The sequence below is a fragment of the Staurois parvus genome, unplaced genomic scaffold, assembly GCF_062004578.1.
Source record: "Staurois parvus isolate SC_StPar_1 unplaced genomic scaffold, SC_StPar_1.0 ptg000096l, whole genome shotgun sequence".
Lineage (NCBI taxonomy): Eukaryota > Metazoa > Chordata > Amphibia > Anura > Ranidae > Staurois > Staurois parvus.
The window spans coordinates 2,193,371-2,216,542 of NW_028317892.1; the positions used below are offsets into that span (position 1 = coordinate 2,193,371).

At 44.5% G+C, this 23,172-nt stretch overlaps 3 protein-coding genes across 6 annotated transcripts in view; 1 reads left to right on the forward strand and 2 right to left on the reverse strand.

Moving 5' to 3' along the window:
* Positions 1-3,238: 3,238 nt before the first annotated feature.
* On the reverse strand, positions 3,239-21,809 carry BORCS8 (BLOC-1 related complex subunit 8). Of its 3 annotated transcripts, XM_089670817.1 has the most exons (5): positions 21,392-21,809; positions 19,141-19,293; positions 17,629-17,741; positions 13,098-13,162; positions 3,239-5,279 (listed from the first exon to the last, which is right to left on the reverse strand). In XM_089670817.1, the coding sequence occupies exons 3-5, from the start codon at positions 17,716-17,718 to the stop codon at positions 5,168-5,170; spliced, it is 267 nt and encodes an 88-aa protein (XP_089526943.1). In that variant the 5' UTR covers positions 17,719-17,741; positions 19,141-19,293; positions 21,392-21,809; the 3' UTR covers positions 3,239-5,167. The 3 variants fall into 3 exon arrangements, with proteins under 3 accessions (XP_089526943.1, XP_089526941.1, XP_089526942.1); XM_089670815.1 differs by lacking the exon at positions 19,141-19,293 and having other exon boundaries at positions 21,392-21,804; XM_089670816.1 differs by lacking the exon at positions 19,141-19,293 and having other exon boundaries at positions 21,334-21,437.
* On the reverse strand, positions 5,800-10,875 carry LOC149467943 (uncharacterized). The gene is made up of 2 exons (XM_089670811.1): positions 10,496-10,875; positions 5,800-10,318 (listed from the first exon to the last, which is right to left on the reverse strand). The coding sequence occupies exon 2, from the start codon at positions 7,984-7,986 to the stop codon at positions 6,115-6,117; it is 1,872 nt and encodes a 623-aa protein (XP_089526937.1). The 5' UTR covers positions 7,987-10,318; positions 10,496-10,875; the 3' UTR covers positions 5,800-6,114.
* Positions 21,504-23,172, forward strand: part of RFXANK (regulatory factor X associated ankyrin containing protein) — a 37,610-nt gene continuing 35,941 nt past the window's right edge. Inside the window, exon 1 of one of the 2 annotated variants that reach the window (XM_089670813.1) lies at positions 21,504-21,844. Coding sequence is in view for 1 of the 2 variants with exons in the window: in XM_089670812.1 (XP_089526938.1) it covers positions 21,853-21,856 (4 nt within the window). In the remaining variant the exon portion in view is untranslated. Of the gene's footprint in view, positions 21,857-23,172 lie in introns of both variants that reach the window. The other variant, XM_089670812.1, reaches the window with a different exon arrangement.

The window sequence follows — 23,172 nt, forward strand, 5'->3', positions numbered from 1 at the left end:
AGCTGCTCTCATCTGTGAAAAGCACAGTGTGCCAGTGGCAGACCTGCCAATTCTGGTGTTCAATGGCAAATGTCAATCAAGCTCTATGGTGCCCGGCAGTGAGCACAGGGCCCTATATAGAACGTCGGGCCCTCAGGCCACCCTCATGAAGTCTGTTTCTGATTGTTTGGTCAGAGACATTCACACCAGGGGCCTGCTGGAGGTCATTGTGTAGGGCTCTGGCAGTGCTCATCCTGTTTGCACAAAGGAGCAGATACCGGTCCTGCTGATGGGTTAAGGACCTTCTACGGCCCTGTCCAGCTTTCCTAGAGTAACTGCCTGTTCCTGGAATCTCCTCCATGCTCGAGACTGTGCTGGGAGACACAGCAAACCTTCTGGAAATGGCACAAATTGATGTGCCATCCTAAAGGAGTTGGACTGCCTGTGCAACCTCTGTAGGGTCCAGGTATCACCTCATGCTACCAATAGTAACACCGACCCTAGCCAAATGCAAAATTAGTGAAAAACAGAAGGGAATAAAATTGTCAGTTGCCTCCACCTTTCCTGTTTTGGGGGTCGTCTCATTTTGCCCATCTAGTGCACCTGTTGTTAATTTCATTAACACCAAAGCAGCTGAAACTGATTAACCCCCTCTGATACTTAACTGTTCACAGTGGCCTTGTGTTGTGTCATGTTAGCATGTCACTTTCATGAGGCATCGACCACCTCCACTGATTTCAATGGTGATGCCCAATAACTGCACCTTAAAGCGTTTGTAAACCCTCACCTTGGAAAACGACCCATTCAGTTTAACCACTTAAAGACCATTCATAGTATACATACTGCGGGATGGAGGCCCCGCTGTGCTGGATTACATACACGTGCTCTGATCTAGCATTTCAGGGTAGAGGCTGTGCCTGCCCGATCTGTGCTGTCATTCAGTACAGCATAAGTCAGTCAGCAGGTCCCAGTCAATGATTTATGGCCAGGACCTGCTGATCAACAACACAAGGCTCTGTGCAGAGAACAGCAATCTGGTTACTTTTTCTCCCTTCAAAAGGGAGAAAAAAACAGCCACATCTATTAGTAAAAGAAGCACATTAAACACACATTGTTATCCACAGTTAACCCTTTGATTGCCCCTAGATGTTAACCTCTTCCCAGCCAGTGCCATTAGTACCACAACAGTGCACAGTATTAGCACCGATCATAGTATTAGTGTTACTTTTGATGTGTCAGTGTCTCTCCCAGCCAGCGTTAGCTAGCGCCAGATTTCCCACCACACTATCCCACTGTAAGTCACTGATCACTGGCATTGCCAGTATAGTGTTACAGCTGCGTAAATTCCAGTATATATATACAATGTAGCAGAATACACTTTGGCCTGTATTTATGAAGAAATTTGTTTTTTAATTGAACATGCAACACAACAGAAAGTAGAAGATATTGTCGTTTTAAGTTTGCAGTCTTTTTTCATTTCTATAATAAAAAAAGCCAGTGGTGATCAAATACCAAACGAAGCTCTATTTGTGTGGGGAAAAAATTATCTAAAATTTAATTTGTGTAGTGTTGCATGACTGTGCAATAAAGTAGCACAGTGCCAAAACAGCACAAAATGGGCTGGTCATAAAGGGAGTAAACGCTCCAGGGCCAAAAGTGGTTTAAATAGAAAAGGCAAAACATCTGTGTATAGACGTAACATATTCTATATTTTTTAAATATGCGATTACTTTTACTCTGCTTGCAGGTGAATAAGAGCTAGGGGAAGAGAAACAGCATTATACTGATCTTCCCAGGCTGTGCAAGGGGGGGGGGGGTGCCAGGACAAGTCTGATCATTGGAGGAGAGCAGGCAGAGTTCCCAGCACAGCTATAGAACTGACCAAGGTATGTTTTTCTGCTTAGTGTGGTCAATTTTTAACAGGAAAGCAGAGAGACTGACAGGACCACCAGGGATTTCCCACAAAAGAAGGAATACAAAGAGAACAGGATACTTTTTCATACAAGTACATGGTATGAAATGTTGGGTTTACATGGCCTTTTACATCACCTAAGGCATTTATGGAGTGTTAGTGAAGCATTTATGGAGTGTTAGCTGGGGATTGGGAAATAGGATAGAGCAGCTCCAGTCACTTCTGTTTGTAGAAGAACATCAGCCAGACAGCAATACTGACAGTACTGGGTAGGAAATGTCAATTATAATGTGGCATTGCGCAGACAAAAAAAAAAAAAAATATGTTAACAGTGTATATACTAAGCAGTTGAACACAAAAAGATTAATCCACAAAAAAAAAAAATCACAACACCAAAGAGATACAAATACAACTGTGCAGTGCTAGAAGGGAGACTCCCCAAACATATAACATTTTTCAAACTTACGTCTACAAACCTCAAATTCCCCGTTGGCACACCTTTGTATCTCACTCTTTCTGCTAAAAGCCAACCCCCACCCTACCTTCTGATCCCATCTGCGCCCTGCTTTCTTCTCACCAGAGCCTCAGGCCAGGACCGGTCTTCCATTACAATCCACAAGGCTGTGGGTGGTGCTGGCCAAGTGGAGCGAGTGTTGCCAGGCTGACAAGGGACATATGGCTGGTGTAGCTCTGCATCGGCTGCCAGTTGCAGATTAGGAATCTGTGGCATTAAGTAGTATGTTGCACGCACCCCTTCTGTTCCCCCCTTCCATCCCAGCCTTGCACTCAAGTAATGCCCTGTGGGGGGAGGCAGAGAGCTCAGGAAGCTGCCTCTCCCTTACACTGCTATTCAGTGCACTGTCCTGACCATGGTTCTGCTGTGCCAATGTACATTCGGCGGAGCGTGAACTCAGTTGGATCTGACAGTATTTCTCAACCAGGACACCACGGCACCCTGGCTGAAAAAGGCTGTCCTAAATCAACATATCAAATGATATCATTTCCTCTACATCACTTCCCGCTAGAAAAGCAATGCTTCCATGGGTGTGTTTGTTGAGCATTCTTGAAGCAGTTTCAATGCTTCAAAAACACAATGAAAACACGTCATAAGCACATCATAAATGCAATAGGAGTGTTAATGAGCATTGCTTCTTTCTTCATAACCAACACACATGTGAACGAGCCCTAAAAGGAACTTGTAAAGGATCTAAAAGAACCCCAACATTATATCATACAAGCTATGTAAACCTGAATGCACGCCACATTTGCCCAATTACAAAAAATCTCTTCATTTGTGTCAGTCTTAAAAACTTATATAACAGGTTTCAAAATTGCAAAATGAATGAGTTAAGATATAAAATGTTTAATGACATTAAATACATAAAATTAGATTTCACAAACAAAAATAAGCAACTTCTTTACACAATAAAACCAATTGCATTTGAACTTATTAAAATATGGACAAGTGACACCATTTTATTTGTAAATGTATCAAGGCATATTGTCACTAAATTAACAGTTACTCTTCCCAATTTTTCATTACTTCATACGCTCTACAATTGAAACATCATACAGTTAAAAACTAAAACACCCAAGAAATATAAGACACAAATTAATGCAAAGCTGTATTCATTAATGCAACTATAAATATATTTATTTTTTAATGCAAACAGTGTAAGTACCTGAATTTGACTTGGCATCAACCTCTTGCCATTCCTGTACAGCAAAACCCAGACTCGGAAAGAATAAACAGCAAAAGGAGAATCTGTTGTACTGATAGGAAAATGCAAAGGTTTGAGTCACTAGAACAAGGGAATAGATGGAAATTCACTTGTTCTGGTGTTTCTGACACGGAGTATAACCCTCTGCAACTCAAACCTAATTTGTTCTAGCAAAAATGGGAAAAAAAAAAAAAAAAAAAAAAAAAAAAGAAAAAGGGTTTGGGTTTAGATATACTTTAACCTTTGTAATTGAGAATTTTTTTTACGTATACCAATGTGGGCTTTTTTTTTTTTTTTTTTTTTGATACTGCATTAAAAGGTACATTGTGTTTTTAAAAGGCTGCATTAAAGTTGAAATATAAAAAAAGGCTTCATGCACAATAAAGAACATAATCTTAAAGGAATTGGTATGCTACCACATTTACTGTACTCTGAATTCAAGCTGACTGGCTGTTATGCAGAACCTCTGATGTCAATACTTTGTCACTAACCTGGAACAAGTATACAGATCAGGAACATAAAAAAAAAAAAAAAAAAAAGAGCATAAGAAGCCCTCAACTTCAGTCTTGTTCAAGGTCCACACTTAAGATAATGAAATATTGAAACAGCCAGGCAACTAGCAATGCAAAACAGACAAATTGCTGCCTTTTCAAGTTGCTAGTTTTTTGGCAGTCCTAGTGATTCTATTGGTTTATTACCTAAAGAATCCTTGAACAAACCAGCATCCAACCACATCTGGGTCTGTGTTTCACTAAGTAAAGATGCCATCTTTCATAACTAAAAGAAAAAGAGCTTTATAAAAAGAGTTAAAGAAAAAAAATAAAAACCACTAGTACTGATATCTTCATCATGATAGCTTAAAACTGTCATACACTATACCATATACTGTACTTGAAGACTCAGGCCCATGCATTTCCAAGAGATAGAGTATAAGCATGCAGTTTGTGTTGCCGTATAATTGTTCATTTGTTTAAACAGCATGCTCAGAGCTGATCTAGGTCTAATCAACTTCAACGCAAGAAGTCTTCAGTTGAGTTTGTATCTGACTATGCCAGCCTGGTGTGCTTGCTTACAAACCACAGTCAGCTACCACAATCTACTCTCCTACTATGCCGAGAAAGGTAATGTATATCTGTGTATGAGTGCATTATATAGGAATATCACTGTAAGAGTGTATATGGGGACTTACAAAAAGAACACACAAGTAACAAATGTTTGAAGAGCATGTTTTCCAAACCTCATACTAGATAATATATAATCACGTTACATAATGCAGTTTGATATATTTTCATGCAAGCTGTTACTTTTGGTGCTTCCTTTGGTTTTCTTACAAGTTCCCTTGTTACTTCAGATACTATTTACATTGTATACAGTTAATACCAGCCTATACATTGTAAAAAAAACCCCCAAAAAACAGAAGCTCCAAGCAGAAATTCACGAAACAATGCCACTATTGTTAAGCAGGGGTATTTTCTTTGCTTCTTGTTGTTGCTCCTGTCTGTCTTCCGTTTATAGGTGAAGGCTGTGGTGGAAAATGTAAACGGTTTCCGATGAACTACCTGCGACTCTGAACGGTGTTCAACTGGTGCTTCAAGTTGATGGCTTGCTTCAGTAAACCTTCAATGCTCTTAAAGTGCACGCTGCTAAATGTCATACTTTTCACAGCACTGTGTTAAAATAAATAATAAATATATTAATTATTAAATACATACATACATACATACATACAGAGGCCTTTCTCAGGCATGCAATCCAAATACAATTTCAATGGAAATCTGAGGACTTGCCCACCCTAAGCGAATGGGTAAATTGTATCAGGGACCCCTTCAGGCTAGAGCACTATATTTATCTACATGGAAGGCGCCCGGGCAAATTTGAAATAGTTTTGGGGAATTGGTTGGATGTCCACGGGCTTGTGCTCATGGATAGGCTTTTAAGGGATAATGCTGGGTGAAGTGTTATGCATAGGTTTGTTCCTTGTAACTCTGTTTTGCTTCTGTACTGTATATATGGCTTGGGCCCGTGTCAGTGTAATGGCACTGTAACACCTTGCTCCTTGTTTTTGTTTCCTTTCTCAGTTTGTGGTCATGGCTGTGTAATGTATCTTTTCTTTTTTCAGTATAGATCTGATGTTGGGTTTAAAAAAAAAAAAAAAAAAAAAAAAAAACAAGTTACACTTACGGTAACGTCTTTTCCAGGAGTCTTTCAGGCCAGCACTCTGAGAGACCTCGGCTCCTCCCCATCTGAGGAAACACCTCCACCTACAATAAAAAAGCTCCACTCCCCTCTGACCTCAGTTCTCCAAGCATCCTCCGGTCATCTGGGGAGACACAATGCGAGACAACATAATCACAATAAGCCATCTTCACATAACCAATATCAACAGTGGGTGGGAAACCGGTGCTGGCCTGAAAGACTCCTGGAAAAGACGTTACCGTAAGTGTAACTTGGTTTTTCCCCTACCGTCTTTCAGGCCAGCACTCTGAGAGGATAAGCGAGTACTCACCCTTCGGGCGGGCTAACTGCTTGTAAGACCTTACGACCAAAGTCCTGCTCCTGCACCGAGACCAGGTCCAGTCTGTAATGCTTGGCAAATGTGTCATAGCTGGACCATGTTGCCGCTCTGCAAATCTGCCCTGGGGAAACCCCTGCTAACTCTGCCTGGGTAGCCGCCACAGCTCGGGTGGAATGTGCCTTGATACCCTCCGGGACCTCCAGGCCTTCTGCCTGATATGCTCCTGTAATCGCCAGCCGCAGCCAGCTGGCCAGCGTCCTTCTAGACGCCTTCTTGCCTCTTCTAGCCCCCTTAAAAAAACCAAAAAGGGATTCGGTGCTTCTGAACTCCCTAGATTTCTCTAGATACTGGAGAACGCACCTTCTGACATCTAAACAATGATACCTCTCCTGATCTACCCCCACCGGGTTAGGAAAAAATGAGGGAAGGACAATGTCCTGTTCCCTCTGGAAACTCCGAGCTACCTTCGGAATGAAGGACGGGTCTGGTCTGAAAACGATCCTGTCTGAAAAAATACGGAGATAGGGTGTTCTGATCGAGAGGGCCTCCATCTCACACACCCTCCTCGCCGTGGTAATCGCCACCAGAAAAGCAGTCTTAATGGTGAGCTCACCTATCGGACAGGACTCCAAGGGCTCGAACGGAGCCCTAGTCATCCCCCCGAGCACCTTGGCCAAATCCCACACTGGAAATGGTCTGGACCTCGGAGGCCTCTGCCTCACCAGAGCTTTGAAAAACCTACTCACCAACGCCTCCCTGGCCAGGGGCGTCTCCAAGAACACACTGAGGGCCGAGACCTGGCCCTTGAGCGTGCTGACAGACAATCCCTTGTCCGCTCCCGCCTGCAGGAATTCCAACACAGAAACCAAACTATGGGTTGCCACAGCTGTCCGGTCACACCAGGCTGTAAAGCAACCCCAGACCCTACCATAAATGGCCTGGGTCTCCTCCTTCCTACTGGCCAGTAATGTCGCCACCACCCTAGGCGAGAACCCCTTTTCTAAGAGGAGCTGCTGCTCAGAAACCAGGCCGTTAACCGCAATCTTCCTATGCTGGGGCAAAGAACCGGCCCCTGTGTTAACAAATCCACTCTTGGAGGCAGCTCCCAGGGTGGACGAGAGGCCAAACTCTTCAGGGTCGCAAACCACGCCCGCCGCGGCCAGAAGGGAGCTATCAGGATTAACGAGGTCCCCTCTGTCCTGAATTTCCTCAGGACCAGGGGGAGCAAAGGAACCGGGGGAAAGGCGTAACAAAGCCGGTAGTCCCACCTCTGACCTAATGCGTCCACCGCTCTGGACCCGTCCCAGCGGGATAGAGAGAAGAAATTTGGGACCTTGTTGTTCCTTCCGGAGGCAAAAAGGTCCACATCCGGGGATCCCCACCTTCGCACAATCTCCTGAAAGACATCGGGGTTCAAGGCCCATTCCGACTCCCTGAGCCGAGTTCTGCTCAGGAAGTCTGCCTTCTGGTTCAGCTCCCCCTTTAAGTGTATCGCAGACAGGGACGCCAAATTCAGCTCTGCCCAGGACAACAGTGCCGCCGCTAAGGCCCCGAGGGCCTTGCTCCGCGTCCCTCCCTGCCTGTTTATATAAGCCACTGCCGTGGCATTGTCCGTCAGGACACGCACGTGCTGGCCCGTGACCTCCGCCTGGAAGGAGTGCAGAGCCTCCCACACTGCCCTCAATTCCTTCCAATTCGAGGATTTGTCCTTCTGCCCTAAGGACCATTCCCCCTGAGTCACCAAATTTCCCAGGTGGGCTCCCCAGCCCCTGGCGCTGGCATCCGTAGTGACCTCCGCGGAAATCGGAAAGCACCACAACAGCCCCTGAGTTATGCTGGACGATCTCCTCCACCACCATAGAGACCTTTTCACACTGGGGGGCACCAAGACCCTGCGTTCTAGGGAGTGACACTTCCTGTCCCAAACCCTCAGGATCCACAACTGGAGGGGACGCATATGCAGACCTGCCCACTGAACTGCCGGAATGGACGCTGTCAGCAATCCAAGTACCGACATGGCCTGTCTTATGGACATCGACCTGCTCCCCTGCAGTAATCTGACTCCGGCCTCCAACTTGGTGACTTTTTCCAAAGTCAGGCTGGTCTTTTGGTCTACCGAGTCTAGAGTGTAGCCCAAGTAAATCACCTTCTGAGAAGGCACCAGGCAGGACTTCTCCAGATTCAAAATCCACCCCAAGCTTTCCAGATGGTTCCTCACTATAACCAGGTCTTGCCGTAAGTGAGCCTCTGAATCCGCGAAGAGCAGCAAATCGTCCAGATAGGCCACCACTGAAATCCCCCTCAAGCGGATAGAAATCAGTGCCTCCGACAGAACCTTGGTGAATACTCTTGGCGAGGAGGAAAGGCCGAATGGAAGAGCCCTGAACTGCCAGTGTCGAACCCCTTCCTCCCCCCCCACTGCCAACCTGAGGAACCTCTGAGAGGCTTCCGCCACGGGCACGTGTAGGTAGGCGTCCTTCAAGTCTATGGATGCCATGAATGCACCTGGTGGGATTAGGGACCTGATCGTAAAAATGGAATCCATGCGGAACCTCCGGTAACGCACTGACTTGTTCAAGGGTTTCAGGTTCAAAATCAGTCTGAACGCCCCCGACGGCTTTTGAACCACAAACACATGGGAATAAACTCCCTTCCCTCGCTCCGCTACCGGAACCCTGGAGATGACCCCCTGGGACTCCAGAATCTCCAAAGCGCCCACCAGAGCTGCGTCCTTCGTCGGATCCCTTGGACGGGTCGTCACCAGAAAAGTCTCGGGTGGCGGTCTCAGAAATTCCAACCGGTAACCCCTTCGGATGACATCCAAAATGAAGGGGCTGGTGACCACGGCTTCCCACTGTGGGAGGAATGCCGCCAATCTTCCCCCCACAGGAGGAACCAAGTCACCTTGGTTTTTGGGGCTGCTCAGGAGGGCGAAAAATCGCTCCCCCTCTTCCCCTACCTCTCTGTCCCGCCGACCTACCCTGACCAGGCGGTCGCAGGCTCAGCCTCTTTGCCGGGCGGGCCTTCCGTGTCCCCCCCTCCTGCATTTTCCTCTTGAGGGGGAAGGACTTTTTCCTATCAGCTGTCCGGTCCAATAATTCCTCCAACCCCGGGCCGAACAGACAGTCTCCTGTGAGGGGGATGCCGCATAACCTAACTTTTGAAGTGATGTCCCCCTGCCATGTCTTTAGCCACAGCGCCCTTCTGGCTGAATTGGTCAGGGCAGCAGACCTGGCCCCCAATCTCACCGACTCTGCGGAAGCATCCGCAATATACCCCACTCCTTGCAAAAGGGTCTCAAAAGAGGCCAAGATTTTTTCCTTGGGAGAGTCTGCCACAATATGGGCCTGTAATTGCGTAAGCCAATACTCTAAGTTCCTGGCCACCACTGTCGTAGCCATGGCCGGCTTCAGGTTGTACAGGGTCGAGTCCCAGGCCTTCCTAAGGAGAGACTCTGCCCTTCTGTCCAATAAGTCTGGTAAGACCCCCATGTCCTCAAACGCTAGGTCAGTTCTCCTGGTTGTTTGGGAAAAGGCCGCATCTAGCCTGGGGCTCTTGTTCCAGACCGCCTCCGGGTCTTCCGAAAACGGAAACCTCCTCCTCAATGCTTTTGAGAAGAACGGTTTCCTTTCCGGGTCTTGCCACTCCTTCTTAATCGTGTCTACCAAAATGTCATGCACAGGAAACATTCTGTGCTGGTGCTCCTCCAATCCCTGATACATTTGGTCGTGGAGAGATAAGGCCTTAACCTCCTCCTTAATGTCCAGGGTTTCGTATATAGCCCCCAGGAGCTCATCAACCTCCTCTAGGGTCAACTTATACCGGGAGGGGCCCCTCCCTTCCTCTGAGGGACCCTCACCCGCTGATTCCTCCTCAGACTGGGAGTCCCCCACTGGTTCCTCCCCAGTCATAAGGGGTTCCCGACGACTCACCGAAGCCACCTGGGGGGGGGGGGGGAAGTGTAGGTAATGGGAGGGCAAACCTCTCCATGAGGGACTTGAAGGAGTCGAAGGTGGTAGCCAACTCCTTCACTGACCTAGCTAGGTCCCCCTGTTCCGGCTTCTCCTCCCTCACCAACCCCTGTATACATGGGCCACAAAGAACCTTTCGCCAAGATTCTTTTAGAACTTCCTTACAGGAAGGGCATCTCCGCTTGGGCTCCTGGTGCCTAAGTTTAGCTCGGGCCTTGCCCTGCAAGACACAAAAGAAAAGGGGGGAGGAGAGAAGCCCAATCAGTCCGACACTAAACACCCCCCCCCCCCCCCCCGCTTCCCGGCAGAGCAACAAGGGCCTGAAAAACCGCAGACCCCTTGCCCTACCTTCTGCTAGGGGCCCACAGGTAGGGGAGGCCTCACTGAGGCACCTTACCTGCGACTGGCTGGTGCTGGCATCTCCTGGTCCCGGTGCCTCCGACATCCCGAACCGGAGGGTGGTCGCCTGGTGCAGGTCTGTCCCCCAGACCGCTGTGCACCGCACCGCCATATTCGAATTTCGCGCCGCCGTGGTGTGAAGGCCGCGACCGGAAGCGGAAGTCGCGGCCCTGGGCGAAGCCCCGCCCCTTCCGCCGGAAACCGCCGTCTCCCGACGTCCGGCCCGGCAAAGCCCTCAGACCGCCAGCATGGGAAGGAGCGGAACTCCCCCCGATCCTCCCCAGACCTCACCACGGCCACCCCGACACCCCCCCTCGCCGGAGGGGGTCGGGGGGCGAAGAGCAGGTAAGTGCCCTGTCCGGTCCCCCGGGATGCACTCTCACTGCTGGCAGCCTGCCCTGGGAGGATATGCAGCCGGACGCTCCGGCCTTCACTCCCGGCTGCGTCGGGCCTCACAGCCGGCTATCCGGCCCTCGGCTCCCCTATCGTCCCCTGCGCCTCCTCGTGTCTCCCCACCGGAGGAAACACCTGAACTGAGGTCAGAGGGGAGTGGAGCTTTTTTATTGTAGGTGGAGGTGTTTCCTCAGATGGGGAGGAGCCGAGGTCTCTCAGAGTGCTGGCCTGAAAGACGGTAGGGGAAAAAAGGAAAGAGTGCATTCCACTAATACTCTTAGCTGCAGACTGGCTGAGGCAGTTGGAGTACTTTGAACTGACTCCTGACAGATATCTTGTGGGCTCTTCCAGATCATCTGTATCTTCTATCTAAAGGGCATATTTACCACCCTGTTTCATAGTTGCTGCTGGAGACATTTTTTCCCACGTAAACGTACATTTTTAGCCTGAAGGTTAGTTAACCACATACACACACTTTATTTTTTCAGTAAACAGAGATCCTGGAGAATAAAATGGTGGTAGCTACAATTTTTATGTCACAATGTGATTATCACAATGGTTTATCAAGCTTATATTTTCTGTAAAAAAATACATGAGCTAATTACAAAGATCACATTACCCAGTTCTTTGTGAAAATGTAAAATTGAGGTTGTGTTGGATAAATAGATACCAAATAAGCCTTAAACGTTCGTCCCATACTGACAAGTTATTGTGCTGCAGATCTCTGGGCACAGGGGGCCATATCGCAGGCGGCTATTATTTTCCCCAGCACTTGCATGCAGCTCAAAACCAAGGAGCTTTCCAATGATATCTTGGACTCTACCAGCATATTACCTGCTGCTTGTTGAGTACTAAGCCTTAATACTCCAGATATTGCATTGGAAGTAAGTCAACTTCTGAAGTTCATCACCCAGCCAAACCTCTCAAGGACTTGCTCATGCTGAACATTTGATGTCCATTTCCGAGGCGATTACTCCCTTAGCAGCAGGTTGTCCAGGTATCCCACAGTAGGAATACCTCGAGTACCCAGTAACCCCAGAACTGGACCCAGCACCTTGGTAAACACACTTGATGCCATAGACAAATCGAAAGGCAATGCCACAACTTGATAGCGGCAATACTTCACTGCAAAGAAACCGTTGGTAAAGCCAAAAATCAAGATATGAAGCTAGGAATCCTTGATCTCTACCGACAACAGGAACTCTACCAACCAGGTGGGCTCCATATTGAATTTCTGTACTTTCTGTACTTGTTGAAAATAGGACTGACATTTCTGTGTGGCTTAGGAACCGTGAACAGGTTTAAATAAAATATGTAGCCAGTTTGTAGCCTCTGGATACCACACTGCAGACCCATTATCTCTGACCTTCTGAGTCCAGGAGACTGTGAACCTTCACTCTGAGAGGGATCCTAAAGGATGAGCTTTTCTTATGGAACCAGAATGTAAACTTTTGTTTAAAATTATAGACTCGTTGCTTGTGATAAGTGATGCCTCCAGAATGCAAGAAGAGTTCTTGTTTTTGTACTTAATGTAAAAATGTCTCTTGGAGTTAATTGAAGTACACAGGTCCCACCCCTCTGTGTTTTGTGTTTGTGGTCTAATGCCTAGTACGGTTTTTCTATAAACTGTTCTGTTGATATATGATGGCCAGTCTCGTGGATCCCAGCTTCAACATTATGCTGTATGCCCAACGGTTAGATACATACTCATATTTTTGATCGAGTGACCAGAGTGTCTATGTATGAGACTCTTGCATAAAGTAATAATGAAGGAGCAGTTATCAAGCCTATAATCAAACGTTACAATAACTAAACTAATACTAAGGCTCCATGCACACTGGGAGTTTCAATAATGCTGGTAACATTAGCTGTGTAATTCATCTAAGCTTCCAAATTCTAAATTATATTTTCCTTTTATGGTAATGTTGATTCTGATTATTAACAAAGATTTATTTTGCCAGTTGTTTTCACATAAGGATGTAGATGATAACTAACCATCAACTGTGAAGGTCATGTCCAGAAATGAACACCTCCTAAGACCCAGCTTGACAGGGTGCAAACTACTGTCTTTTATGGGAAAACATGTTTCCTGGCTTACTCAGTGCCCATTGGCTCCCAAATTGGACCCACTGGCTCAGGCATTCTATATGAATGGCCTCCCCCTTCCAATATTCTCTAATTTTAAGTTGATAAATTAACAGCTGTACCTGCAAGCATACTCCACTGTATAAATGGATCCTTGGCTCTGCTCTTCCCAGTTCTGCATATCAGCCTGTAATATCAATATCAGAATGGTTTTCTTAAAACAGGGAATGTGGAATTTTCATGGTAAAAAAACAAAAACAAAAAAACAAACAAAAAAAAAAAACAAACATACATGCAGACTCATTTTATCAACTGAAAAAGGCAAAGGCACCTCAGACTTGCTTAAATGCCCACCTTGGCAGCTCATTATATCTATACAAACCTATCTCGATGTATCAAATGTAAATCAGAGCAGGTTACCAACAAAGAAATACAGAAGTGTGGCTTTGATCACATTAGCCGGGGAGAAATGACTAGAGCTTTGCAACTGCTAGAGTAGACTAAGGAGCTGTGTTAATCAGCTTGAATGCTGCAGGTTCAACGGAAAGACATTGAAAGAAATAATTATTTTCTATGTGCTCTCTGTTTACACCATGCAAGTGTGCTGGATTGCATTGCAGTGTGCCTGCATTTTTATGCAGCGCCCAAAATGTTACAATGCATAGCATTGTGTTTTTTTTTTTGTTAACCTTCAATAAAATACAAAACAAATTTAAAAAATGCATCATAAAAGTATGCCGTTGGTGTATATGGGCCCTTGGGAATAACTAAGAAAAAAAAAAAAAGGGCACACATTAAGAGAGCGAAGAAACAGTCTAGGAAATCCAAAAGGCACACTAGTTTACTTTAAGAACAAAAGGAGTGCAAGTGCTGAATTTATATACATTTTGCGATAAAGGTTTTCACATTCTGAATACGGTTATTAACCACCCCCTGCCCGCCATATAGTTCAATGACGGGCGCAAGGTGGTTCTCTTGTTCTGGGAGGACGTCATATGACGTCCTCCCATTCTCCCTCAGACACAGCGGATCACCGATCACGGAAAGAGCCGAAGATGTCGGCTCAGTCATGTGATCAGCTGTGTCCAATCACAGCTGATCACATGTAAACAGGGAAATGCCGGTTATCGGCATTTCTCTTCTCTTGAGCTGTCATGCTGACAGAGGGGAGAGCCGATAATCAGCTTTCACGGAGGGGACATGTACACTGATCATCAGGGCACTGATGATCAGTGTGCCCTGATGATCAGTGTAGCCCCAGCGGTGCCACCTGTCGGTGCTCATCAGTGCCTCATGCCAGTGCCCATCAGTGCCACATATCAGTGCACATCAATGTCACATATCAGTGCCCATCTGAGCTGCCTTTCAGTGTCACCCATCAGTGCCAGCCAGTGATACCTATCAATGGCCATCAGTGCAGCCTCATTAGCGCATATCAGTGAAGCAGAAAAATCACTTACAAAAACAAAAACTAATAAAAAAAAATTTTTCCCCAAATTTTCTGTGGTTTTTGGTTTAAGAAAAAATAAAAAAAACCCAGGAGGTGATTAAATACCACCAAAAGAAAGCTCTGGCACAAAAAAAAAAAAATGATAAAAATTTCATATGGGTACAGTATTGCATGACCGCGCAATTGTCATTCAAAGTGCTACAGCTCTGAAAGCTGGAAATTGGCCTGGGCAGGAAGGGGCTATAAGTGCCCTGTAGGCTAGCGGTTAAATATTGGACATTTGTATAGTCACATAGTCACCCAGGTTTAAAAACAAAAACACCACACACATTTTAATGGCGTTAAACCATTAGAAATAAAAAAAAAAAAAAAAAGAGTTCAAATATAATACAAAAAAAGACCTATCCAGAACCCTTCCTGATAGTTTTGAAGTTTTTCTGCTACTTCCCATTTTTTCCCCAACATTCCTACTGGCTAGTGAGGCATGGCATCATAGTGATGGCCCACTAGCAATGTTTGAGGGCGGGAAGTAGGGATAAACTCCAACACTACCCAGAAGCATTGGATACAGCTGTAACAGCAGGGTGTAAGAGGCTGCAGCACTTATGTGCAGGTGCCTTTAAGGGGGAATTCACACTCTGCACTGTGTAATGCAATGCATATTTATGAAATGAAGCGTGCAAACACCCCATGCATTTTGAAAGGGTGTGCAGTGCAGAGTAACACAAGCAACTGCTGGTGCAGCAATTTCAGCAATGTAACCCCACAATGCACAGGGCACTTTAAAATGAATGGTACTGCACATTGTATCATGTGTTAATGCACATTTCCACAATGAATCATTGTAAACGGGTCCTTGCACATGCAGCAGGTATGTAATGACAGGAAGTATACATGTCATGGGAGAATTACTGAGGCTATCATTGGTGACCGCTTCCTATACTGTTCCTAGAATGTTATTTGTCTGGCTGTCATGCTGATCTTATGGCTTCATTGTTTTCACAGCCGAATGCCCTATAACACTTTTTTCCCTTCAAGTGTAACCTAATTTGCACCACTATGGCAAAAACAAATCCTAGCCCCACATGCAAATAGGATAACTCCATATATCAAAATCATACAATGCATTAATACAGTAGTTACGTTAGATTTTCTGCATTTAGAAATGTATCCAATCATTTTTCAAGCACTCTACTTCAACCATTTGCCATGTTCACAGCTCTTGTAGTGAGGAACCTATTCTGCAGGAAGATGTCAAACATAATTGTTTTCCAGTTGCAAAGAATGCACTTGTGTCCTTTGTTGGTGACTGTCACTTTATCAGTTCAGGGAAAAGTGATAAGGTTTCATGTAAGAAAAACAGCCCTCCTGCTGATACTTTTCATCCCTGTCCTCCCCTGCTGCTTTGCCAGAACCCTTGGTGGAGATGGTGAAGCATGTGAACTCCTCCTACGATGCACTGTTCTCAGGCCTAAACAGCCAAGCGTCGGGCCACATTCAACTTGTATAAGCTACAGCTTGGATCCTGGACTTGACACAGAAATATTGTGATGGGGGAGTGCCTAAACGAACCTGTAGTTTTGCCCTGAATAGTTAAACTGACATTTGTTTCTTTAACCACTTGTCTGCTACTGTACCATGTAGGATTATGGAGTGGTGGATGTCTGTAAACAGCACTGTAGAAATCAATCATTCTCAGGCAGCCAGTGCACCCATTAACCACTTAACCTACGGAAGGTTTTACCCCCTTTATGACCAGGTCATTTTTTGCCATTCAACACTGTGCTACCTTAACTGGCAATTGCACAGTCATGCGACACTATACACAAATGAAATTTATATCATTTTTTTCACACAAATAGAGCTTTCTTTTTGTGGTATTTGATCACCACTAAGTGTATTTTTTTTGCCAATATGATAAAACATAAGGGCTGAAAATTTTGAACCCCCCTGGAAAATTATAAAATTATTTTTTTTTTTGTTTAACATACTGTCACCAGTGCAGTACATCATTATATGACTGGTGTGGTGGTGATCAGGCATACGAACATATGAATAACCATACGTACAAAATAAATAAAAATAAATGTTTTTTTCATTTTTTTAAACTTTTTTTTTTGTTAACATCCTGTCATCAGAGTAGTTCAGTGTCACCATAGACACACTGTACAACTCTTGGGGTGGTCGATTAGGGATTTTTTTTGGCCAGGTACCACATGACTGCTGTGGGACAATCACAGATCCCAACAGTAGGCAACCTGTTCATGAATGGAAAGCCATTAACGACAGGTTGTTTACATTTTTATCATATGATCACATGATACCCAGTTACCCTGTGTCACAGGAGGAGCGTGCTGCGCACCCCAGCAGGCACACAATGCACTCCTAAACCGCAACAGGCTCAATCATGTATATACACACACACACACGACAGCCTGTACATGCTGCCCCACCGCAATAAATGTACTGTGGCAGGGCGTTAAGGGAGTAATGACTATGATCTTAGCTGTCATCGGACAACTTGGACCGCAGACGCACTTTACAAAGCTGATCTGAGTGGCTTTGTGCATTGTGATTTCTAATGTAAATAGGCACTTATATCCAAGAGCTCTACCCTTTCTTAACATTGAGGACAGGGAGAAAGCCAGTATTTTATTAATTAAAAAATAAATGAAAGGATCAGCAGAATCAGACTAACGTTGAGGGATTTTAATATGTTTTAAACCCCTTCACCGCCCTTTCCTTGTACATTTAATTTCCATTCTGTCTCTATGTGATCTGTACACCTTAAATTCCTTCTCATCCCTTATCCTGCACGTTAATCTTTAGCCTCCCTCTGTATGTGGCCTGTACAGTTATGCCTTCAGCACCTCCTCTGTCTGTGTACAACCTATACATTAATGATGTGCTGTATCTAGTTCACGATTACAAAGTTCTGTGCTTCATGATCTAAATACCAGCGTTTCTTCATTTGCAAAACTAATTTTTTTCATACTTTTTTCCCCCCCCTTTATATAGTACAAAATGGCAAGTTTAGTGGCGATTAAATACAAAGAAAAACTGCTGCAAGAATTATACAAAGTCCATTCTGGTACAGTGTTACTCAAACTGCTAGGACAAACTGAAAGTTGAAATCTTTTTTCCATTAGGTTTCTCTGAACACAAATGAACTAACACAAAAGATAAAGGAAAAGCACTCTCACCTTGTGCTGGGCCAGCTCCGGTAATGATCTACGCACATGTTCCTGCAGGCGATACAAAGCCACTGAAGGTTCATTGGCGAGGACATACATACTCTCCGTAAACTTGTCTGTGACTAAAACAAACAGAGCGTAATGTGACTTTCGAGGAAAAGAAACGTCCCAACATTAATTGGATCCCCTTCTTTCTGTGCATTTTTCACATCTATGCACAGATATGCTATGGTTCAGACTGAATCTTGGAAGGGTGAGAAACCAACATATGTCAATGAATTCTATCTCGGAATTATGTGGGTTGGTGTGAAAGTTGTGAACACAGATGAGCAGTGACTTGGTGTTAAAGCCCACCTCTTCTGTACTACGTACAAAACACACAATATGCTGTAACCCCTGTTGCCCTGCACACATCCACAAACGTCACCTACAGTACGAAGCTTTTGGTAGCGTAGTTTTTTGCGATATCATGTGCACACGCAATTTTAAGACTTGATATGCTTGGTATCTATATACTTGAAGCAACCTCATCCTTTATAGTTTGCCCCCCAAAAACGGGTATAATATTGTGTGTGTTTGCACTAAAATTCATTTTATTTTTTCCTGAAAATTTGCATTTGATAAATATTTGCGCAAATATCAGGTGACATAAGAAGTTGCAACTATCATCTTTTTATTTTACAGGGCCTCTTCTTTCAGCAAATATATGTTCTGGGTAAGGGGGGGTTTAAATAATTTCATAGCAAAAATTATGGATGCACCGAAATTCCAGTGGCCGAAATGTTTCGGTTGAAAACACCCCTTTCGGCTGTCGGCCGAAATAGGGGAAAAAAAAAATAAAATAAATAAAAAACCGATACAGGTGCCGAAAAAAACCACACCCCTCAAAGCCGCCAGTCCACCGCTCGATAGTTCAGTCTTACTTGAGAAACCATTGATCCCAGCGTTGGGCATAGAGATGAGAGAAGGAAAGATGGCCGCCTCACATCTCTATGCTCTTGGAGCAATGTGACATCCAGGTCCGGCCATTTTTAATTTTTTTTTAAAGCACTAGATCAATGCTTTTTTTGATTTAATGCTTTACATTGCAGAGGAGAGATGTGGGGTCTTGTTGACCCCATATCTCTCCATTAAGAGGACCTGTCACTAATTATTTCAATCACAAGGGATGCATGCATTTTTTGTGATAAGAATAAAAGTGATTACAATTTTTTTTTTTTTTTAAAAAGGAACAGTGCAAAAAAAACCAAAACAAAAAAAAACATTAAATAAAAATTAAAAAAAAAAAAGTTTAAAGTGATAGCAGTTCTTTAGATGTTGCTCTGGGTTCTTTTAGGACCTCCTGGATGAATCATCGTTGTGCTCTTGGGAGTAATTGTGGTAGGCTGGCCACTCCTGGGAAGGTTCGCCACTGTTCCAAGTTTTCTCTATTTGTGAATAATGGTGGTTACCATGGTTCATTGGAGTTCCAAAGCCTTAGAAATGGCTTTGTAACCCTTTTTAGACTGATATGTCACTTACTTTGTTTCTCATCTGTTCTTGAATTTCTTTAGATCATAGCATGATCTTTCAGTGTGCTTCACTTTGTCACTTTTGCTTCTATTTAAGTGATTTCTTGATTCAACAGGTCTGGCAGTAATCAAGCCTGGGTGTGGCAAGTAAAATTTAACCCAACTTTCCAAAAAAAAAAAAAAAAAAAAAAAAAAAAAAAAAAAAAAATGTGATTAACCACAGTTCGTTCATGATTTAGCATGGAAGAAAAGGGGGGGAATTAGTTTTTCACACAGGGCCGGGCAGGGTTGCACAGTTTTTTTTTCTCTTAATAAATTAAGTCATAATTTAGAAACTGCATTTTGTATATACTTGGGTTATCTTTGTGGAATATTAAAATTTGTTTGATGATATGAATCACTTTAGTGTGACAAAATGTGCAAAGAAATAAAAATTAGGAAGGGGGCAAATACTTTTTCACAGCATTGTATTTCATGTTGAAGGTTGACAACCACTTTAAAAGAAACCCAAGTACATCAACCCCCCCCCCCCCCCCCGTCACCACGGAACAGAAGTGTGGGATGTCACTGCACCTGTTGTCAATGGATCATTTATTCCACCCCCATAACAAAAGGCCCAGAAATCTGTATAGACCTGCAGCTGGAGGAATAGTCTGCAGGAGCTTGAGCATTGCAGCCACCATCCATTGATCATGGTTGCATTGCTTTTCAGGCTCAACTGCAAAAAAAACAAAAAAAAAAAACAAAAACAAAAAAAAACATAAAGGGCCAGTTCACAGCACATGCAATGTAGTGCATTTTTTGTCTGCATCAAAAACACATGGAAAGTAGGTTATATGGTTTCCAATGGCATAGTTCAGTGTTTCTCAACCTTTTTTTCAGTCAAGGAACCCTTTAAAATGATGGACAGTCTTGAGGCACCTCATTCTAAAATAGGGTGCCTCAAGACTGTCCATTATTTTAAAAGGGCACCCCATTGTAAAATGTAAAAAACTATTCTAATAGTTTATATAACACAGCAACATCCACACATGTAGAACACCCAACATTAGAGGTGATTTATTCTTCCAAAGCAAATACACTTTTGCACACTGGTACCGATTTGTATTCCAGTGTTTCTCTTTTCCCTCAGTTTTTCTCCATCACTGAGCTAATGTGACCCCAGCACAGATAAAGAGGGGCAGGGGAGGGTCAAACTAGGATGCTGGTCTGGCAGCTGACATCCTCCTAGTCTTCCTGACTAGTATTCCATTGTTTCTCTTCCCCCTCAGTTTTCCTCCATCACTGAGCTAATGTGACCCCAGTACTGATGGAGAGGGGCAGGGGAGGGTCAAACTAGGATGCTGGGCTAGCAGCTGACCTCCTAGTCCTCCTGACTAGTATTCCATTGTTTCTCTTCCCCCCCTCAGTTTTTCTCCATCACTGAGCTAATGTGAGCCCAGCACAGATGGACGGGCAGGGGAGGGTCAAACAGGGATGCTGGGCTGGCAGCTGACATCCTCCTAGTCCTCCTGACTAGTATTCCATTGTTTCTTTTCCCCCTTCAGTTTTTCTCCATCGCTGAGCTAATGTGACCCCAGCACAGATGGAGAGGGGCAGGGGAGGGTCAAACAGGGATGCTGGGCTGGCAGCTGACATCCTCCTTATCAACTGATGTCATTGGTTGTCAGGATGCCGGCAACTAGAAGTTCATAATGGTGCACAAAGAAAACCTCTGGCTTTGTATAACTAAAAGGCAGGCTTGTTCCACCCGCTGGCTTGTATACAATTTCTGAGCAATTTTTAGACATTTTGCCAAGGCACCCTCAAGGTACCGTGGTTGAGAAAGTCTGGCATAGTTCACAGCAGTGTGATCAGTTCCAAGTAGAACATGCTGTAATTTTCCTGCACGGGAATGTGGTAAAAAGCTTTAGAAATGCATCAGAACGCATCAAAAAAATGCAATAAAAACACGTTAAAAATGCACACGCAGAAACAGATCTGGAACGGATCTGAACTGCGTTTTTGTTTTGTGAACCGGCCCAAACAGAACAAGTGGAAAAAAAAATGAATAAAGGATTTTTACCCTTCCCCACACCACCCATGTTTGGGCTTTAAATGCCATTACTGTGTGTACTGAGCAGAGGGCTAGGAAGTTCCAGCTCAGTGCATGCAATGGAATAAATGGAAGCACAACACGAACAGCAGCTGGCATACCACTTACTTCTTTGAATGACCGGCTCAGCCATCGCCTAACCCCTTCCAAGACACTACCGCCTCACCTTTTTTCACCTTAATCTGCATTTCCTGCTCCTCCATGGCTTGAATTTAACCAGTGCACCGCCTCTACACGTCCGGGTGAGTATGAGTCCGTCACGGACAGCTGTCCGGGTGCGCTGGCACAGAAGGTTCCGCCGTCACAGAAGGTTCCGCCTGTAGTGCAGCGCTGAGCGAGGCTGTTGTGCACATCAGAGTCTCCTGGCTGTGCTAGCTTGGTCTGATAATGTCTTCAGTCATAGGAAGAGCCAGGCAGCAGGTGGTACTACAAGTCCCAGCATGAAAAACTGCACACACATCAACTGATGGCAAGCAGAGACAGAATTCACCAATAAGAGATGAAATAGGCGCTGACCAATCAGGAAGCCACTTACACCAAGCCTCCAGGAAGTATATTCTTACAGCTCTGAAGAGGAGCCTGGTGTGAAGAAGAAGTAGAGGGGACTCAGCAGCAGCAGGTCATTGCATGGGTGGGTGACTCCATTCTACTGAAAGGGGGGTGAGGAAATGGCTCTGTGGGCTGACACAGCTATGGGGAGAGCACACTGGAGACTCCTGTGGTGTCAAATGTACTGCAGTCATGTTTAATTATTATTATACAGTATTTATATAGCGCCAAAGGGTATGCTCAGCGCTGTGCAGTAGCAGGGGGACAGAACATGAGACAAGACAGTAACAATACACGAGGGGTTTGAGGGCCCTGCTCTTTCGAGCTTACAGCATTTACTAAGCCTGGAGCAGTTATGCATGGCAACCAATCAGCTTCTAGCTTTCAGCTTCAAAGCTTAGCTGTACAGGCTGAAGATAGAAGCTGATTGGTTGCTTCAGTTTTAGTAAATTCTCTGTAAATCATGTGTCTCTGCAGAGTATTATAAGCCTAGGTTCACACCTGTGTGGTTTTTAGCAGAAACACGACAATTGATTTAACATGATTTACTGAGAATCCCATTCACATGTATGTAGTGCGTTTTTGGAAAAAGTGCAAGGACTCTTTTCATGCAGGAAGGGGCATTTTTGGGTCCATAGACTTCAATGGAAGGGCATGAAAAATACATGTACAAGCGTTTTTGTTAGGGTTTTGTTTTTAACAACCAGTTTCCTCCTGCAAAAAAAAAAAGCATGAAAATGCATCAACACACAGCAAGAATGCATTAGAAAAACACATGAAAAGCACAGGTGTGAACCTTGGATTGTGAGCATTGTTTACAGGCTCTGTTCACATATATGCAGCTCTTAGGGTTGTCCCCTCGTCCCTTTAAAACTGAACACATATTAATTACACAGGTTCTGAGGATAATTTAATGCAGATAAGGCACTAGGTGAGTTTAGGGCTCATGTACACTGCAGCTGACAAACTCACGTTCAGGAGCTGTTGAGCTTTTCTTTTCAGCAGCCCCTGAACTCTCCCTAATGTTTGGCTATGTGTCCATGTACACATAGTCATTTACAGGCAATTGAGTTTACAGTCGTTTTTTTTGAACGCACCAAACGTGTTCAGGAGTAGATTTTACCAGCGTTTCAAGCGCTTGTAACTGCGGTTAACCGCGTTTGCATTTAGAAGCGTCTTTTAACTGTTCCATGTCTAGATCCTGTCCAGAGCCTTTTTTCATCATCAGAAATGCATGCAAAGCATGTTCCATGTATTCAAATGGACCTACTACACCAGTGCAGTCAGTTCCAGTTTTCGCGTGAAGGAACAAAAAATAGTAGAACGTGCTGCATTATGCTCATGATGGGATCCATAGTGAATACAACCAGAAAAGACAGGTCATCTCAACACATACTG